This window comes from Electrophorus electricus, chromosome 12 (assembly GCF_041902795.1).
Source record: "Electrophorus electricus isolate QZ-2024a chromosome 12, ASM4190279v1, whole genome shotgun sequence".
Lineage (NCBI taxonomy): Eukaryota > Metazoa > Chordata > Actinopteri > Gymnotiformes > Gymnotidae > Electrophorus > Electrophorus electricus.
The window spans coordinates 4,482,196-4,499,011 of record NC_137508.1 but is presented as its reverse complement, the minus strand read 5'-3'; the positions used below and the strand labels follow the sequence as shown (position 1 = coordinate 4,499,011).

The window sequence follows — 16,816 nt, the reverse complement described above, 5'->3', positions numbered from 1 at the left end:
GAATAACCCAGGGCCAGTGAAAGTAGGCAAGCAGTCCAAGCTCCCCTTGAGTGGCTGATATGCTGTTTGAGTAAGCTAGAGTAAGAGTAAGATAACTGTTCCTAAACGGTGCGTGACCTCACTGCTATGGACAGTGTCTCTCGGAGAGTCTGGTCAGAAAGCAACCTTACTTACAATTATGACTGAATACAATTTGAGCAACTGAGGGTTAAGGGTCTTTCTCAGGGGCCCAACAGCGGCAATTTGGCAGCAGTGGGGCTTGAACTGGCAATCTTCTGATTATTGGTCAAGTATCTTTAATAAAGAATCTATAATAAAGAAATAACAAATTTCTTTACATGATGAACAAAATGTTTAATATACATTCAATGTGCCAAAAACTCCCAAACCTTTGCCACTCAGGTATCATTTCAGATGACATATCACAAATTAAATCACATATTCGTATATTCACGTATGTCTTTCGAAGACCCACGTACACACATACTCACACATGACTTAATAAAAGTCACACACACACACACACACACACACACACACACACACACACACACACACACTCATACATGGCTTAATAAAAGTCACATACACATACTCACACATGGCTTAATAAAAGTCACACACACACTCACACATGGCTTAATAAAAGTCACACAAACACTCACACAGGCTTAATAAAAGTCACATACACACTCACACAGGCTTAATAAAAGTCACACACACACACACACTCACACAGGCTTAATAAAAGTCACACACACACACTCACACAGGCTTAATAAAAGTCACATACACACGCTCACACATGGTTTGCCTGTTCATATTTCCTCAGGCGGGTTGCATTGGCTTCACTTGTTTCAATTCTGCTGGAGAAAAACCAGTCCCACCCCACCAGCCCACTGCACAACTGCACACCCAGCCCTTTCCCAGTCTCTCTCTCTCTCTCTCTCTCTCTCTCTCTCACTCTCTCTCTCTCTCTCTCTCTCCCCACATTTCTTCATTTTCCCTCCTCCATACAGAGAACTCTTTTTGTCGTGCACTCAAGTGTTTTCATTAGGAAAAGAGGCATAACACAGGGCGCAACGGCAAGAGAGACGGAGGCAGAGAGGCATCGAGGCAGAGGGAGGCAGCGAGGCAGGGAGAGGCAGCGACTGGAGGAAGGAGAGAAGCAGCCACTTATTTAGCCTTCAGCCCTTTTTAAGGTAAGTTTTGCTCCCTCGGGTTCTCTGATATAGAGTGTGTTAGGCATTTAGCCACAACTCTCCTGTATAGTTTAGCTGGAGTGTTCTGCTAATGCGGTGCTCATTTTAAAAGACCTCTCCTCCCCAGCCATACTACGTGTTTGCACGGTAACATGGCCCGCTGGCTGACCCGCATCGCCGTCTGTCTGCTCCTGATTGGTCAGATTTCTGCAGGTAAGATCCCTTGCTGGGTGTGACTGAGAGGGAGATGGCAGCATGACAGAGTTTTGTAACACATTTCACAAGATTTCGCGTCAACCAGTAATCAGGACACATGCTCGGCTCCCAGTAAAATACTTTAGGTTGGTAAAGAAATCAAAGGAGCTGCTTTGTGTCATTTGTTGTTTAGTGTTTATTAATGAGACAATACCTTTGAAAAAAGAAATGAAAACCGAAAACAAAGACATGGAAAAAATATGAGTAGTATTTGAGCAAATATTAAATGCATGAAATTTGATGTGTGTGTGTGTGTGTGTGTGTGTGTGTGTGTGTGTGTATATAGTGTAGTGTTTTACAGGCCAGAACATCTGGTTCTGATTTGGTTTCTACTTAGTTCTTTTCTGAATGATAGAATGGCCACACATCACAGAATAGAAGACACTTCATGCACTTCACCTTAGTTTGTACAGGACATTTACATCTGACCCGGGTATACTTGACTTTTACAGATGTATCCTCTGTAGGAAAAACAATGCAGAATGTAAGATGATACAGCTCTTTTCTTCGTGGGCAGAGAAACTAAACAATCAGTTGAATGTGTGTGATCTCATTTCCTAAGAATGGCGAAAGAAATGTAGTCAAAAACTCTCTCTCTCTCTCTCTCTCTCGCTCTCTCTCTCTCTCTCTCTCTCTCTCGCTCTCTCTCTCTCTCTATCATGTACAGAGAGTTGAGGTTAATGAACTTTTTGCAGCATTTTTCCACTGGCCTGCCCTTGGATTATGGCAGCTGAATCCCAAGCCTCTGTTCATGTGTTTCACTACCCAGTCTGAGACGTGCTCTCTTTAATCTCCATTACCCTGTTGCTTCTACTCTACTTCCTCTTATTGTGAGGGAGTGTGTGTCATTAGCTGAACTCCCAGCTCACATCTCACACTACATTACCCACAGCGTCTATGTTTCAACACACACACACACACACACACATACACACAGACACACACACGCAAATCAAATCAAAATTTATTTATATAGCACTTTTTACAACAGATATTGTCACAAAGTAGCCCCCAGTGAGCAAGCCAAGGTTGAAAGTAGCAAGGAAAAACTCCCTAGAGCACGAAGAAGAAACCTTGAGAGGAACCAAGACTCAAAGGGGAGCCCATCCTCTGGCCGACAACGGTCACCACAATAATAACAATTTTAAGAGAAAAATAAATAAACAATAATAAAATGGAAAAATAAGTAATTAAAGTCTGTGTCTGAAACACACACTCTCTTTCTCCCCCCCTCTCTCCCTCTCTCTCTCTCTTTACCTCACTCCCTCTTTTTCTCTCTCTCTGACTCTCTGTCTCTCTCTCTCTCTCTCTCTCCCTCTTTCTCCCTCTTTCTCACCCTCTCTCTCTCTCTGACTCTCTCTCTCCCTCTCTCTCACCCTCTCTCTCTCTGACTCGCTGTCTCTCTCAGCCTCTCTCTCTCTGACTCTCTGTCTCTCTCTCACCCTCTCTCTCTCTCTGACTGTCTCTCTCTCTCCCTCTCTCTCTCTCTCTCCCTTTCTCCCTCTCTCTCACCCTCTCTATCTCTCTCTGACTCTCTGTCTCTCTCTCTCTCTCTCTGACTCTGTCTCTCTCTCCCTCTCTCACCCTCTCTCTCTCTCTCTGACTCTCTGTCTCTTTCTCTCTCTCTCTCTCTCTCTCTCTCTCTCCTCTCGCCCTCTCTCTCTCACTCCCTCTATCTCTCTGTGTTCCTTCTTTCTTTGATCATAGAATATCACACATAAAAACCTGTGAGATTGGAGCACCAGCCATATGAAAGTCAGTTAACAGACTGATAGCATCCATATTAATTAGCTCTAGTCAATACATCGCCATGTATTAGTGGGACTCTCCTCAAGCCTCTGGTGTTGGTTTCTGTTCATCTTCAGCATGCAGACAGCACCTGCTGATGCTGGGCTTCTGCTGATGAACCCATGGGCCTCAGCCTGCTGTGTGCAAAACCACTGACAAGCTGAAACACCCATTCTCTAAACTTTTTTGTTTTTCTTAGGTCTAATATTTTTCATTTCTATTACAGGCATGTACCAATAAACAACTTGCATGGATGAATATATGCATTTAAGGGGCACGTTTAGAGAAGTCGTCGTGCTGTGTCTTTGTGATTTCAGCGGTCTCAGTCCTGGGTAGGTTTGGCCTGCTCGGTAAAGTAGTAATGGAGCTTAAGCCGCACCGTGGGGGAGCAGCATGGGCATCCCTGCAGGGCTGACTCACGGCTGGAAGCCTGCACAAAGCGCGCGGGGGGCAGAGACACCAGGCGGCAGTGAACCCCACTGATCTGGTCCGGTTTCTGACGGGCACTGCGTGGATAACTATTAATGTGAGGAGAGATTAATTGGGCACGATGCTCTGTGGTGGAGGGTGCAATTGAGTCTGATTTCAAACCAGTTTCCTCTACCAAAACCCTATGAAGTTTAAACATTGCAAGTGAAGACAGCGGATCTCAGATCTGTGCGCGGTCTGGGCCCAGACAGAACTACACATGCTTCTCCCGAGGCCGTTTCCAGCTGAGTTGTTTGCATGGCACTTATGCACACTTTCACATAAAAAGAGGAAAAAAAAATCCTGTGAGAGGAACCAAGACTCAAATGAGGAGCCCAACTAGTGAAGATATATGCAAATGAGGAGCCCAACTAGTGAAGATATATGCAAATGAGGAGCCCAACTAGTGAAGATATATGCAAATGAGGAGCCCAACTAGTGAAGATATATGCAAATGAGGAGCCCAACTAGTGAAGATATATGCAAATGAGGAGCCCAACTAGTGAAGATATATGCAAATGAGGAGCCCAACTAGTGAAGATATATGCAAATGAGGAGCCCAACTAGTGAAGATATATGCAAATGAGGAGCCCAACTAGTGAAGATATATGCAAATGAGGAGCCCAACTAGTGAAGATATATGCAAATGAGGAGCCCAACTAGTGAAGATATATGCAAAGGAGAAAGATGTAACTATAAAGATCGTGGCTTTAATTAAATGTCTGTGGTCCATGGAGACAAACGACTACGTTTAAATTGCCTTCGGTCGGACTTCAGAAGCGAGGAGAGAAGTGGCTTTCACACCTGTGTGGGTTTCCGCGCGGCGCCGTCTCATGCCATCGTCACGGCGAGCTGCAGTTGGGAGCGCAGGGAGGGCCGGGCCGACTCCGCCAGGCGCCCGGCCCTCCCTGCGCTCTCGCGAGGGGAGTGCTGTGGCAGTGTTGAGCAAACATCCAGGTTCCCTTCATCAAACATTTTACAGGGCGCACGGAGCACTACGGCGCCAGCTGTCTGAGCCTTGCTGTCCTGAGAAAGGGTGTAAACAGCCAGGCTGTCGGGAGGCTGAAGTCTGGCTAAGCCCTGCGCACGCACACCCTTTGCGTTCTGTGTGCTGATCTGGTAATGCGAGCCACACCCAGACCTTGGTAGATGCTCTACTAACATAGATCGTACCAAGGGGTCATGAAACTCATCTGGGTTATGAGGGCCCGCTGACCTCTTAGGACTAATGACAGAGGGCAGGGCGGAAGACTCTTTGTGAGGAAGTAATCAGTGTGGAAAAGGAAAGAGGACATGTTTTGGAGTGACTTGTTTACATCATGATTTCAGTGTGCATGCTGACTAGATGTGTGTAGATGTGTGCATGCTGACCAAGATAACATGGACAGTGGTCTACATATCTGTAGGGACATTGTTATAATACGAAATTTGACCTGAAATATAAAAATCTTGACTCCTGATCGGTGCTGCAGGGCTGTTTGGATTGCAGACATGGTCACTCCTGTCCAACATCCTTGACCTATTGTGTCCTCATATTTCTGTTCAGTGAGCAACAGGACCTCAGCTGTTGCAGTAGAAATCCAGAATGCAATACACGGTTAGAGGGGCTTCAGGGCTGAAGGCTGATTGGTTGTTTTGTGCGTCAGTGTCTGAGCCTGATCGAGCATTCAGAGACGCCCGCACAGCTGCTTGTCAGAGCCAGCAGAAGCTCAGCCACAGACTGGATGCCATCGAAGAGGTAAACTCTCTGCACCATTTCTCTCTCTCATCCCCATTTTTCTCTGTATATACACTTCTGGTGAGTGGAAAGCATTCTAACTATTTTGAGCAGTTCTATGAGGAGACGTGCTACCGCCTGGCCCGGACTAGGCGGAGGGCGGACCAGGTGGCGGCCCGCTGGTGGCGGCCCGCTGAGTTCCTGCTCCATCTTCAGGCAGTAACACTGTGACCCCTAACCTATCTCTTAAAGCCACTCGAGAAACATGGCCCTTAGCGTGTCCTCTGCTTATCCCCCCTCAGACGTTTGATTTATTTCTCTGTGGGACCAGTTGTTCTATCACACCTTTTTCTACATTTACCCTTTTCTATATTTCTTCTACACTTTGAATTCTGCAGAATGGAAAACAGTCACTTTGCCTGCCTCTGCTCCGTCTCTATTACTCCACCCATCCTCTCCTCCTATCCTTCAGTAGCTCCTCCACACCCAAAGGCTCGTCTCACGTCTCATCTCGCCTATGTGCTCTCCTTCTCTCCGTGTTTCTCCATCGTCAGCGGGTGCAGGACACCGTGTGGAAGCTGGAGTCAGAAATGTCCGTGCTGCTGGACACCATCCAGGACCCTGACTGGAGCTTTCATCCCAGCACTGACAGTGCTGCAGTAGACATGCTAGATGAGAGCCCACAGTCCTGAGCCCGAGGAAGAAGACTGGAAAAAGATTAGCACCTCGTCCTTTGCAATGAGTTTCATATTCAATTCATACATAATGAAAATACAGACAAATGGCAGTGATGCATAATAGTGCCATACTGCAGAGTAGTCCTGCACGCGATCCGCACTGCGGCATTTAAGGTTGACCCCTAAGCCCAGGTGAAGTGCCCTCTAGATGGTAACCTTCTGTCTTCTACCTGGGAAGGTTCTCCCCTCTCCTGCTGCTCAGGTGACACACCAGGTACATGTCTGTGTGCTTGTACCCATGTCACTCGTAATGTTGTACGGTTTTTCATGTAATGGTGGCAGGTGCCAACGGGCCGACCCAGAGACTGGAAACACTGAATACCACACAAGATCCTAAGTGGTTATGCATGTGGGGTTAACATTTTCTGATAACTTATCCATGTCCTTCATAAACATTACACCTTACATTGTAAATTAAAATTTAAAAATATTTAATAATGATAAATAACCTGAAACACAAACATTTCACGAGTCCTCTGATCTCATGTATAAAATCTTAGTGCAACGTGTCTTTAAAAACGGTTAAGCCTACAGATTTGAATAGTGTGCTCTCTGTCTCCCCCTAACGTCCAATGTTGGTTCATCCAGACAGAAGTTTATTTTCATGTTGCAGGAACATAAAAAAACAGCCCGTGTGCTCGCAGACATAAACCTCTGCACATTTACTACTTTAAGCATTGATTTCGGAGCCAGAGACAGTACACGAACATTTTATTAATATTTTCATCAAAACAATCTATGGGATACCAAAACTTAAACAGAATCTATTCATACATATCATGCCATCCACATTTTTTGGGAAACAATGCTTTGCTTTGTACAAACATCTTTAGTTGATAAAGCAGTACTAGAAAATGACAAACGTCTGATATACGGAGCACTGGCGGCAGAGCTGAAAGAGCCCACTCTTCCAAACTATTAATAGGAAAATTTTATTTTAGTGGCAAATATGTATGATGGAGCCACGTAACTCCAACCTAACGCCCTCCCCACACGATCCCATTGGAGTCATTGTAAATAGTGATACATGCAAAAATTCTGATGTTTATTTAGTATGCTATGGTATCTTTATAGTAATTTCTTTAACAAATTACAGTTAATTTTCCATTCATATTCAGCTGAGGTTAATAGCAGAATTTGTTTTTAATTTCAGAAACATTCCATGTTGTCACTTACCACAATAAATGCTTGTTTACAAATGTTACACTGGCCCTATGCACTACTTACACACTCGCACGCATACTGAACACACACATGCGCGCGCGCGCGCACACACACACATTCAGAGACCAAAACACACGCACATGCAAGGACGCATGCACGCACGCACACTCACACACCCACACACAAACAATTACACACACACAGGCACTCATTTTTAATTAGAAATGGCTATGGAAACGGTACAAAAGCTTTGGCGTTTTTGCCTACAAGTTGTGCCTGCACACTTGGAAACAGAAGAGAAATGTCACTGCATGAAGACACAGCTTCACACAACCGGCTTTCCTTTTATTACCAGTTTAGTTTAGTTTTAGTTTTAATCTGTTCTTGAATATACTTGTTTAAGTTAGGAAAGCGCACCCACATAAAACTGTGGAAAAAAGATTCTGCTTTGAGCTATGTACACGTTTTACATAATTAGACAATAGAGTTTAAGGTGGAGAATGCTACATGTTCCCACGTCACAACTGAGATAGATGGTATCACCTTAAAACAACCACTATCATATTCATAAACTACTGAAACAATGCTACTCTACAGAAAAGCCCCACCTTGTCCACTAAGGGGAGTGCTTAACCCCAAACCAGAAATATCCCCAAATATCACTCAAAATGCTACTAGTCAGATTACTGTCAATTAACTTAATCAAATAGAATCTTAAAATGGTGTCCTATAGGGGTAAATGAAGCCTACTCCCCCTGTGGAGTGAACAGTAGCAGTAGTTCTTAGGTAGCAGATATGGAAGAGAGCACATGATGACAACACACTGTGGCAGACTCTCTACAGCAGAACACCAAACCCTCCAGGAAAAGGGCACCTTAAGAGCGCTAACAGTCAGAGAGAGAAACACAGAGCCACATGGCAATAGCTCACCACCGGGTGCTAGCCACAAGCAGCTAGTCTATAAAGACAGAGATACGGAAAACAAGCCATTCACATTAACACCGTAACAGTTACTGACTTAAGCTTAAAAAAGTGACTCTTAAGCACTGAGGTTAGACTCTTTGTAAATATTTACTTGCAACAAGAACCACATTTGCTTGAGACGTAGTATGGACCTTTTTCACCAACTTTCAGGACATGACTGCCGTGACGTCGTCTTTTCCAACCGCCAGTGATCTCTCCTACCTTTTAAAAAAGCTATTGCCGCTATAGTAATGAAACGAACGCTAAACCAGTTTGTTTTTAGCAGCTGTGAGAGCAAACATAAGCTAGTGTAAAAGTTCCGTGCTTTCACCTATTCAGTAATGTAGCGCTCTTGGCACAGGAGCAGCGTCTGCGCTCGCCGCCCGCCCGGCCGCGTCACGTGGGCGTGTTTGCACTAGAGTCCTGTTCCTCTGGGTGTTGCTATGCTTCCTCAGGCAGACGCAGCGTGATTGGTTACCTCTAAAATGTCTACTTTACATCATGCTGTACAATTATGTTGCATAGAAGTTGGAGCTTACTCTAGGGGCCATGGTGAGGGGTGGGGGGTGGCTCAGGCAGGCCTTACCCAGAATGCACCGTGGTGAATGCTACTGGGGAGGAGAACGGAGCCACGCGGGGCCTTTCTCTGGGCGGTGTGCGGTTAGGAGGCCACGCCGAAGGCTGTCGAGGCATGCTGAGCACACCGAGGCCCGGGAGACCTGCAGGGAGGCGCCGCTCCCACGCCGCTAGGAGCTGCCCGGGGACGAGCAGACCGAGCCGCACATGCTCAGTTTGGAGGTCTCGGGTTCCGCTTCGGTTTCCTCGTCCTCTGTGCCACCCTCTGCCTCGTCGCCCTCCCTGTCAGGGTCTCCCTCCCCGTCCCCCTCCCCCCGTGCCTCGGCCCCCTCGCCCTCGCCCGCCATGCAGCCGTCCTCCCGTCTCCTCTTCAGTCTGACGTGCACAGGGGAAGGAAGGAACGGACATGTTAAGAGCCTTTGTGGTGCTGTGCATGCAGGCTGAGGCGCACACAGACAGCTGTGCACACATGACCAAACCCGGCACTCATGCACAATCCACAAACATCCATGCGAACAAACTCACCAAACACGTAAAAGACTGTGACGACACACTCATCCGCAAACAGTCAAGACAGTGGGAAAGGTGTGCGATGACGCTGGGGCAGAGACTCGCGCGTGAGTGAGAAAAGGTGACAGATAATGGTGCAGTGCTGAAAATAGCTTCTGGAACTCATACATTTCAGCCATAGACTGGCGAGACAGGCGGGGAGTGCGAGGCCCTGCTAAATGAGTAAACGAGGGACGAATGGAGAGCAGGACTGAACCAGCACTCCCCTCCGTGTGGGGACCCTCCATACACGAGCAGCCTCCCCTACCGGTAAACGGCAGCTCCACTCTAATACAACCAACACTGAACACACAGCAGAGAATGTCCACTACGTGGCCAAAGGTATGTGGACATGGTTCAGCCATATCCACTGCTAACGGGTGTATAAAGTCAATCCCATAGCCAGGCGATCTTCATTTGCATTTGGGTTAGACCTCTTAGTTCATGCTTTAGCATACAAAGACGTTGATGTATGCTTCCAACTCTGTAATAACAGCCTGGGGAAGGTCCTGCCTCAGCACGGCTACACCCCCGGGTGGTGTCCATAAAGGCGTGGCTTCATGAACCCCATCGGGATGGATCGGAATGGCGGTTGCAAGCCAAGCCTTCTCATCCTGCATCAGCGTCTGACTCACAATTTCTCTCTTTACTTAATGGGCACAAATTCTCACATACACTGTAAAGTGATGGTTAGGTGTCCACATACTTTTGACTGTGTAGGGTATATTCAGAAGCAAACTGCTGAAAATGTCAATGCTTTTATTGAAATGGAAAGAAATTTAAAAAGGGAAATGTAATGGTACAGTTAAAAGTAGAATGGAGATACCTTATAAGGAAGATATGCTTACATCACACACACACACACACACACACACACACACACACACACACACACACACACACACACACGTACACAAAGAGAAGAGGAAACAAACTCACTTCTCTCGGTTGAAGATCATGAACTCCTGCTGCACCACCTCAAGGCACTCCTGGAGGTAGTCATTCTCCTGTGTACAGCACAGGACCAGCAGCACACGCTCAACCAATCAGCACCTCCCATATCCCCCCCCCTCCCCCCATCCAGACACGACTGCTGTTGTGTTCAGCCTGCTTTCCTTCAGACCGGACAGCCCGATTGTGTTTATCCAGCACTAAGCACCAGCCGGCCAAAAATAGCCCTCCTTGTTTCTGAAGGTGCTGGAAGCTTGGGCAGCTTTAGCTACTGAGAGACTCATAATTTAATCATCCAGGTGATAAGAGAGTAGGCAACCAAGAGCCTGAGGAGCAGCCCATTAACGAAGCTGCATTAGCATGCGTATCAGGAAGATCAGCAGAGCTACATTTACTAACACAGACCCACCCAGGGAGCTGGCAGAGGCTAGAAATAGTAAGGCGTCCTTTAGAGGTAAATAATGTCAGGACTGCTATAATCAGTAAGATCACTGCTGAAGTGAGTAACTGGAATCCCGAGAATAAGCGTCTGCTCATGTCTCTGCGATTAGTGTAAATCAATACCAAAAAGAAAAATTGTTTTAAAATATTGCCTGGGGTAGGATGAGAATTTCTCAGTAAATTTTGAGAATGTTGAGAATGTTGCCTGCAGTAAATCTGCACTAGGAACAAATGGAGGTCAACATATTTGTACTGATATTTATATTCTGGGCATAGATTTAAAAGGACAGTAGAAGTAAACCACAACAACGTGTCGATGCGTATTAGGGACTCTTGAAGGGAACATGCAGGGCTGGGACCAGACTGGGACCAGACTGGGACCAGACTGGGACCAGACTGGGACCAGACTGGGACCAGACGCTACTCACAGACTGGGAATCCTTGCTGTTGTCTCTGGACCTGTTTTTGGCCAGACGCTTTTTCTTCTTATGCAGTGGACGAGACTCTAAGATCATCTCTTCCAGCTCGAAAGTAGGGTCGCAATGCAGACGACCTTTCTGTGGTCACCCACACACAACAAATGGACCGACTAAAAAAAAAAAACACACTGCACATCGAGAAATATAAATGTGTCGAATCTTGAGACTACATTAAGATTTCCTGCTCCTTCTGTGCCGTTTGTGTGCTGATCTGCGTAGTCACAGTCGCGCACGTTTTCTGCATGTATTGCGTGCGCACGTACGCGCACGTGTGCGTGCGTGCCCCTGTGTGCTGCGTTTAAGCAGCCCCTACGTTTGGAACGAATCCGGGCTCCATCTTCTTCTCGTACACGGCGTCCCAGTTGACGTCTGAGAGGTAAGGAGCCGTCTGCATTTGAGCCAGACTGCAGAAGCGGTGTTCTGGGTTTACTGTCAACAGCTGCAGAAATAAACAAATAAGCTTGCATTCATTCCGTTGCGCTGTTTTACACCACCCACACCTCCGCACCACACACTCGCACTGATACTGTGCACACAATGCTACATATATCTGGGAACAACTATGCGTGTATACTTGGGTGCTTTGCCTGCACAGCTGTGGAAGGTCCTCTGTCTAAAACATCCCGTTTCTCTAGAAATCTCATTTCGGACAAAGGTCATTCATAATCTGTGCCTCATATACATTATTTACTGTATACATTATGTTTAGTTATAATATAAATTACACCAGAAATTAACAAACAAACACCCACTCCACTCAGTACTAAAAATAACTCGGTATCCTCTGTGCTTTCTTGCTGGTGAGCCTTTTTTTCATGTGCCTTTCAAGCTAAAGGATTGTTGGGAACACAGAGAAAACAAACCTGCCTGCATGGCCAGTGTCAGCTTACTACCACACAGATGTTCGGAAGAAACGGATTACCGTGACTCTTTGTTCAGCTGATCACACGTTATATTGCATATGTTTGTGCCTGTGTGCCTGTACCATTGTGCTTTTCTGCCTTCAGAACATTTTATATTCAGACGCCTGGACTCGCCCTGTGAGGGAGGCCACAGTTTCTGCTGCTCTGGAGACCCCAAGGACGCTCACAGCTCCTGCTCCTGTGCAGCCTCCATTTGTCCAGGGCCCCCCTTGCATGGGCTCCAGGGCCCCCCCTGCATGGGCTCCAGGGCCCCCCCTGCATGGGCCCCAGGGCCCCCCCTGCATGGGCCTCAGGCACCCTGCTGCCAGAGTCTACAGACGGGTCTGAGCTGCAGCGGTACAGAGGAGACGGTACTCCCCGCCAGCTCCCAGCAGGATGGGCTGGAAACCCGACACCACGCACACGCACGGGCCAAACCTGCACAAAGAGCCGCACGCCGAACCTTTCTCCTGTGAATGGATTTGGAGCTCCTCTCTTTCAGGATTACTCGTCATTCTTTGGTATGCAAATAGCAAATCTCATATCTAGGCAATTCACAACCAGTGCAGTCAGTGTGCCCGTGCTGGAGTCACCCGTAGGGAGCACTGTTGAGCTGGCACGAGTCAGACATTCTCCAGCACCAATTAGTCTTAAACGAGCACGCTGGAGTGGTTGGGCTCGGGGATACCGTGGGCTCATCTGTCTTGGGAGTGATTATAAAAAGTTATTCTCTTATTAAGAGGCTGATAGATTTATAAAAAGCTGACAGCTGTCCAGGCTTATTGTGAGACTCTGTCATACAGCAAGAGAATCCCGGCCCGTCTGTTGGGATGTTCTCGGTTGCCAGGGAAACTGTATCTGCAGCATTTTTTGGGTATGTTGGTGTGGTATTATCCCCAGAGTCTTTTTCCATGGAGAACAGACAGAAGTAACTGATCTGTGCAGGCATGGATGAGACAAATGAACAACCCATTCAGGAGTGCCGATATAGAACCTGACACCTAGTCAGCAATTACACAGGAGTGGTTTGCATTTGAGCAGTGTGTGTGTGTCCACGCACGTGTGTGTGTGTGTGTGTGCGTAAGACAGAGAAAGCGAGAGAAAAAGAAAGAGGGAAAGCGATGCTCCTGTCTTATACCCTGGCCGTGTGTGTGTGTGTGTGTGTGTGTGTGTAAAAGAGAAAGAGATGCTGCCCTTGTCTAACATCGTAGACATCTACTGTGTTCATTTAGCCCTGCAGGCAGACCTCATCTTATCTCTCACTCATTATTTTTCTTCTTCTCTCTCTCTCTCTCTCTCTCTCTCTCTCTCTCTCTCTCTCCCCCTTTATTTTTGCTCCATACACCTCTCCCTTCTCTCCAGGTTTCTATTCACTATGTAGGCTTAAATATCGTATTTTTCCCATTCCTGGCCACCTTCCACCCATTATTCATCACGCTCCCATCCTCCCTCCCTCCCTCCAGTCCTTTTTCATTTCCTCCCTCTGCCTCAGTCTCCCTCTCCCTCTCTGTGAGATTCCTTCCTCCATGCTCATCTCTCTCTTTGCATCTCTTTCCACACATCCTTTAAAAGCGCTTCATCTATATAAGATTTCCATTCCTGTATCACCATCTCTCCTCGCTTCTCCATTTTTTCCTCCAATTCTTTAGTTTTAATGTACATATTCCTCAAAACTCCACACACGCGCGCACTCCTCTCTCTTTCTCTGTCTCTAACCTTGCGCAGGAGGGAGACGAGGTCTTTGTGCCAGGAAGAGCAGTACTGCACGCTGACCGTGCTGAAGAGCTGCATTAGACACTCCACTGAGTTACTTGCATGGATCTCATATGGCCTCTGAGAGAGAGAGAGAGAGAGAGAGAGAGAGAGAGAGAGAGAGAGAGAACAAAAAAGTGATTAAAAGTTTAAATCAAATATTCCTCCATGTCAAAGGCAATTAAAAGTACAGAGTAGTAGTAAATACAGAGAAGAGTTAAATGTCTGTCATTAGAAGAACTCACAGAGTTCGGCTCTGTTCACACCACACAACTCACCCAGCCCCGCAGGACTTCGAAAATGGTCACCCCTAGAGACCACCAGTCTACTTCAAACGCATAGCCAGTTCCCCCACTCACGAAAGACTGGAAGATTTCCGGAGCTGGGAAGGACCCACATAGTCTCAGTGAAACTTATGGCTTATGTTTCTCTGCCATGTGATTTTATAGTGTGTGTATTATTATTATTATTATTTTTTTTAAAGTTTGGAAAAACTGGAAAAGGTTATTAAAATGAGCTGTAGAATAATTAATCTTAAGCAATATTCTTAATAATAATAATAATAATAATAAGAAGAAGAAGAACAACAATAATATGATCACATGTGAAGAAGCCGCCAAATGTGAAGAAGCCACCAAACGTGAAGAAGCCACCAAACATGTGAAGGAGCCACCAAAACCAGAGCCAGTCTGGGAAGATCATGTGTGTTTAATAGCTCAGCGGAGAGGCCATTCTTACCCATATAAGGCTTGGTTCCTGCCAGAGCTGTCGCCCTCTCACCGTCTTTGATAATCGTAGCAATGTTGAAGTCAGTGAGGTGGGCGTGACCTGAGCGACACACAGCTGATGAAAAGCATCTCTGGCAGAACACTCCAGCAGCTATTCAGAAATGTCTCGGCCTTAAGTGCCTCTGCAGTTTCTTCTGGGGTCAGGGCCTACTCAGATGGGCCCCTAATAATGGCCCTTTAAACATGTCATGTTTGTTGCATCTCAGATATGCAGTGACCTGTTCGCTGATACCTGCAGAAACTAGAGCACTCGAGACTTGGGGATCATGACACTAAGTCAAAAAAGCAAACAAATAATCCTCGAGAGAGAGACTTGAGAAACTTGGACTTTCAAAAATTGCAGGTAGTGGAGAGTTTTTAGTAGAACAGATTGTCCTTGAGTCGTAGTTTGCCTTTGAAGTATTATGGGGTGTCTGACACTGATACTGGCTTACTGCACAGAAACAGACTGTGTTACCGTGGCAATGCCTGCCAGCCTGTGGGATCACGTCTCCTACATGTCACCTTGGACCACTTCCATATGTCTGCTGAGAGGCTTAGGAAACATACTGGACGGAGACACACACACATGCATACACAAAGTTCTTACCTTGTTCATCCAGCAGGATATTATCAGGCTTGATGTCCCTGTAGGGAAGATAAACCACAGCCATAGAGCAGAGCATCAGTGTCTTGATAAGAAAGCACAGCTGTGGACCGTTATGTCACTCTCTCAGCATGGCACAGGGGTTCTGGCATTGTCTCCTGAGCTGTTTCTTGGTGTCATTCTTTTCTTTGAGTCTTAAGAAATAAACCAGCAATGCTATGAAAATCCTGTTTTCATTGCTGGAAGGGGATATTGAAGAGAGAAATATCCAGTCCCCCAGAGCAAGGGGCGGTATGAGCCACGGTGATGATGTTCTGCTGAAGGCCTGAGGGTTGCGTTAGGTCATACTACGGACGCTGTGCATGACGTGACTGTAGAGCAATTCACGGGTGTTTCTGTACAGTACAACACAAACAAGCACTGCCTACAAAAAAATGGCTGCCCTGCAGAGACAAGCAAATGAAACAAAGAGCATAAGGTTTTCTTGGGCGAGTGTGTGTGCGTGTGCGCGTGCGCCCGCGTGTGTGTGTGTGTGTGTCCAGTGTTATAAAATTAAAGTGCCTTCTTGCCCTTTTCTGGTGAGAGCATCATGAATTTCTCCATCATGGATTTCTCTATGCCTGCTAATTGCTTAGGATACTCACACACACACACACACACACACACACACACACACACACACACACACCTCTAGCACACACAGTAGTGCTTCACTGTGGGATCTCAATCACACACTCACTCCTTACTGTTTAGAGCCAACAACCCCCACCATGCCAAATACACCACACACGTCACTTCTATCACAGCTAATTAACACAAAGAGCCTGCACTGCTGTTGGCCAGCCAGGATAATGGGATTAATGCACACAATCTTGTGGTTGCTGCTGACTTACCCAGCGCTCACACACACACACACACACACACACGCACAGACACGCACAGACACGCACACACACACACACACACACACGCACACACACACACACACACGCACACACACACACACACACGCACAGACACACACACACACGCACAGACACACACACACACACACACACACACGCACAGACACACACACACACACACACACACACACACGCACACACACACGCACAGACACACACACGCACAGACACACACACACACACACACACACACACACACACGCACACACACACACACGCACCCACACACATATGTGGAGGGATGGTAGATCTGTGCCTTCCACTCACTCAAACTCTAACACAAGCCAACACCCTCCCCCACATTCAAATTCACAATTTGTTGATTCAGTAAGTTTAAAAACTAACTTTTAGATCGGTTATGTTTGCTACAGGCACCAGATATAATTTCTAAATGTTATTTAAAAATGCTGAACAAATATACCAGAATTACAGCAGTACAATGATTGTAAATAACCCTGATAAATAAGATGATGTCTTTTTGGGGTGTCCTGTGAGCATGTGTCCAGAATACTGAGCAGTCCCTGTGGTCTCTG

The 16,816-nt window shown here is 46.5% G+C and overlaps 1 protein-coding gene and 1 long non-coding RNA gene across 13 annotated transcripts in view; one reads left to right on the top strand and one right to left on the bottom strand.

Annotated features, from left to right (window-relative positions):
- Positions 1–930: 930 nt before the first annotated feature.
- Positions 931–7,371, top strand: LOC145660129 (uncharacterized). Of its 5 annotated transcripts, none has more exons than XR_014126296.1 (5): positions 931–1,202; positions 1,330–1,415; positions 1,744–1,941; positions 5,260–5,451; positions 5,985–7,371. It is a non-coding gene; the product is annotated as an uncharacterized LOC145660129 (long non-coding RNA). The 5 variants fall into 5 exon arrangements; XR_014126295.1 differs by having other exon boundaries at positions 932–1,202; positions 1,744–1,890; XR_014126294.1 differs by lacking the exon at positions 1,744–1,941 and having other exon boundaries at positions 932–1,202.
- stk32c (serine/threonine kinase 32C) overlaps positions 6,862–16,816 on the bottom strand; it is a 48,687-nt gene continuing 38,732 nt past the window's right edge. For all 8 annotated transcript variants that reach the window (XM_081724152.1, XM_027020979.3, XM_081724154.1 and 5 more), the window contains 8 exons: positions 15,322–15,359; positions 14,683–14,772; positions 14,223–14,326; positions 13,909–14,025; positions 11,604–11,729; positions 11,240–11,368; positions 10,359–10,426; positions 6,862–9,245 (listed from right to left, as the gene is read on the bottom strand). In XM_081724152.1, coding sequence (XP_081580278.1) covers positions 9,041–9,245; positions 10,359–10,426; positions 11,240–11,368; positions 11,604–11,729; positions 13,909–14,025; positions 14,223–14,326; positions 14,683–14,772; positions 15,322–15,359 — 877 coding nt within the window. In that variant the 3' untranslated portion in view covers positions 6,862–9,040. The remainder of the gene's footprint in view (positions 9,246–10,358; positions 10,427–11,239; positions 11,369–11,603; positions 11,730–13,908; positions 14,026–14,222; positions 14,327–14,682; positions 14,773–15,321; positions 15,360–16,816) is intronic.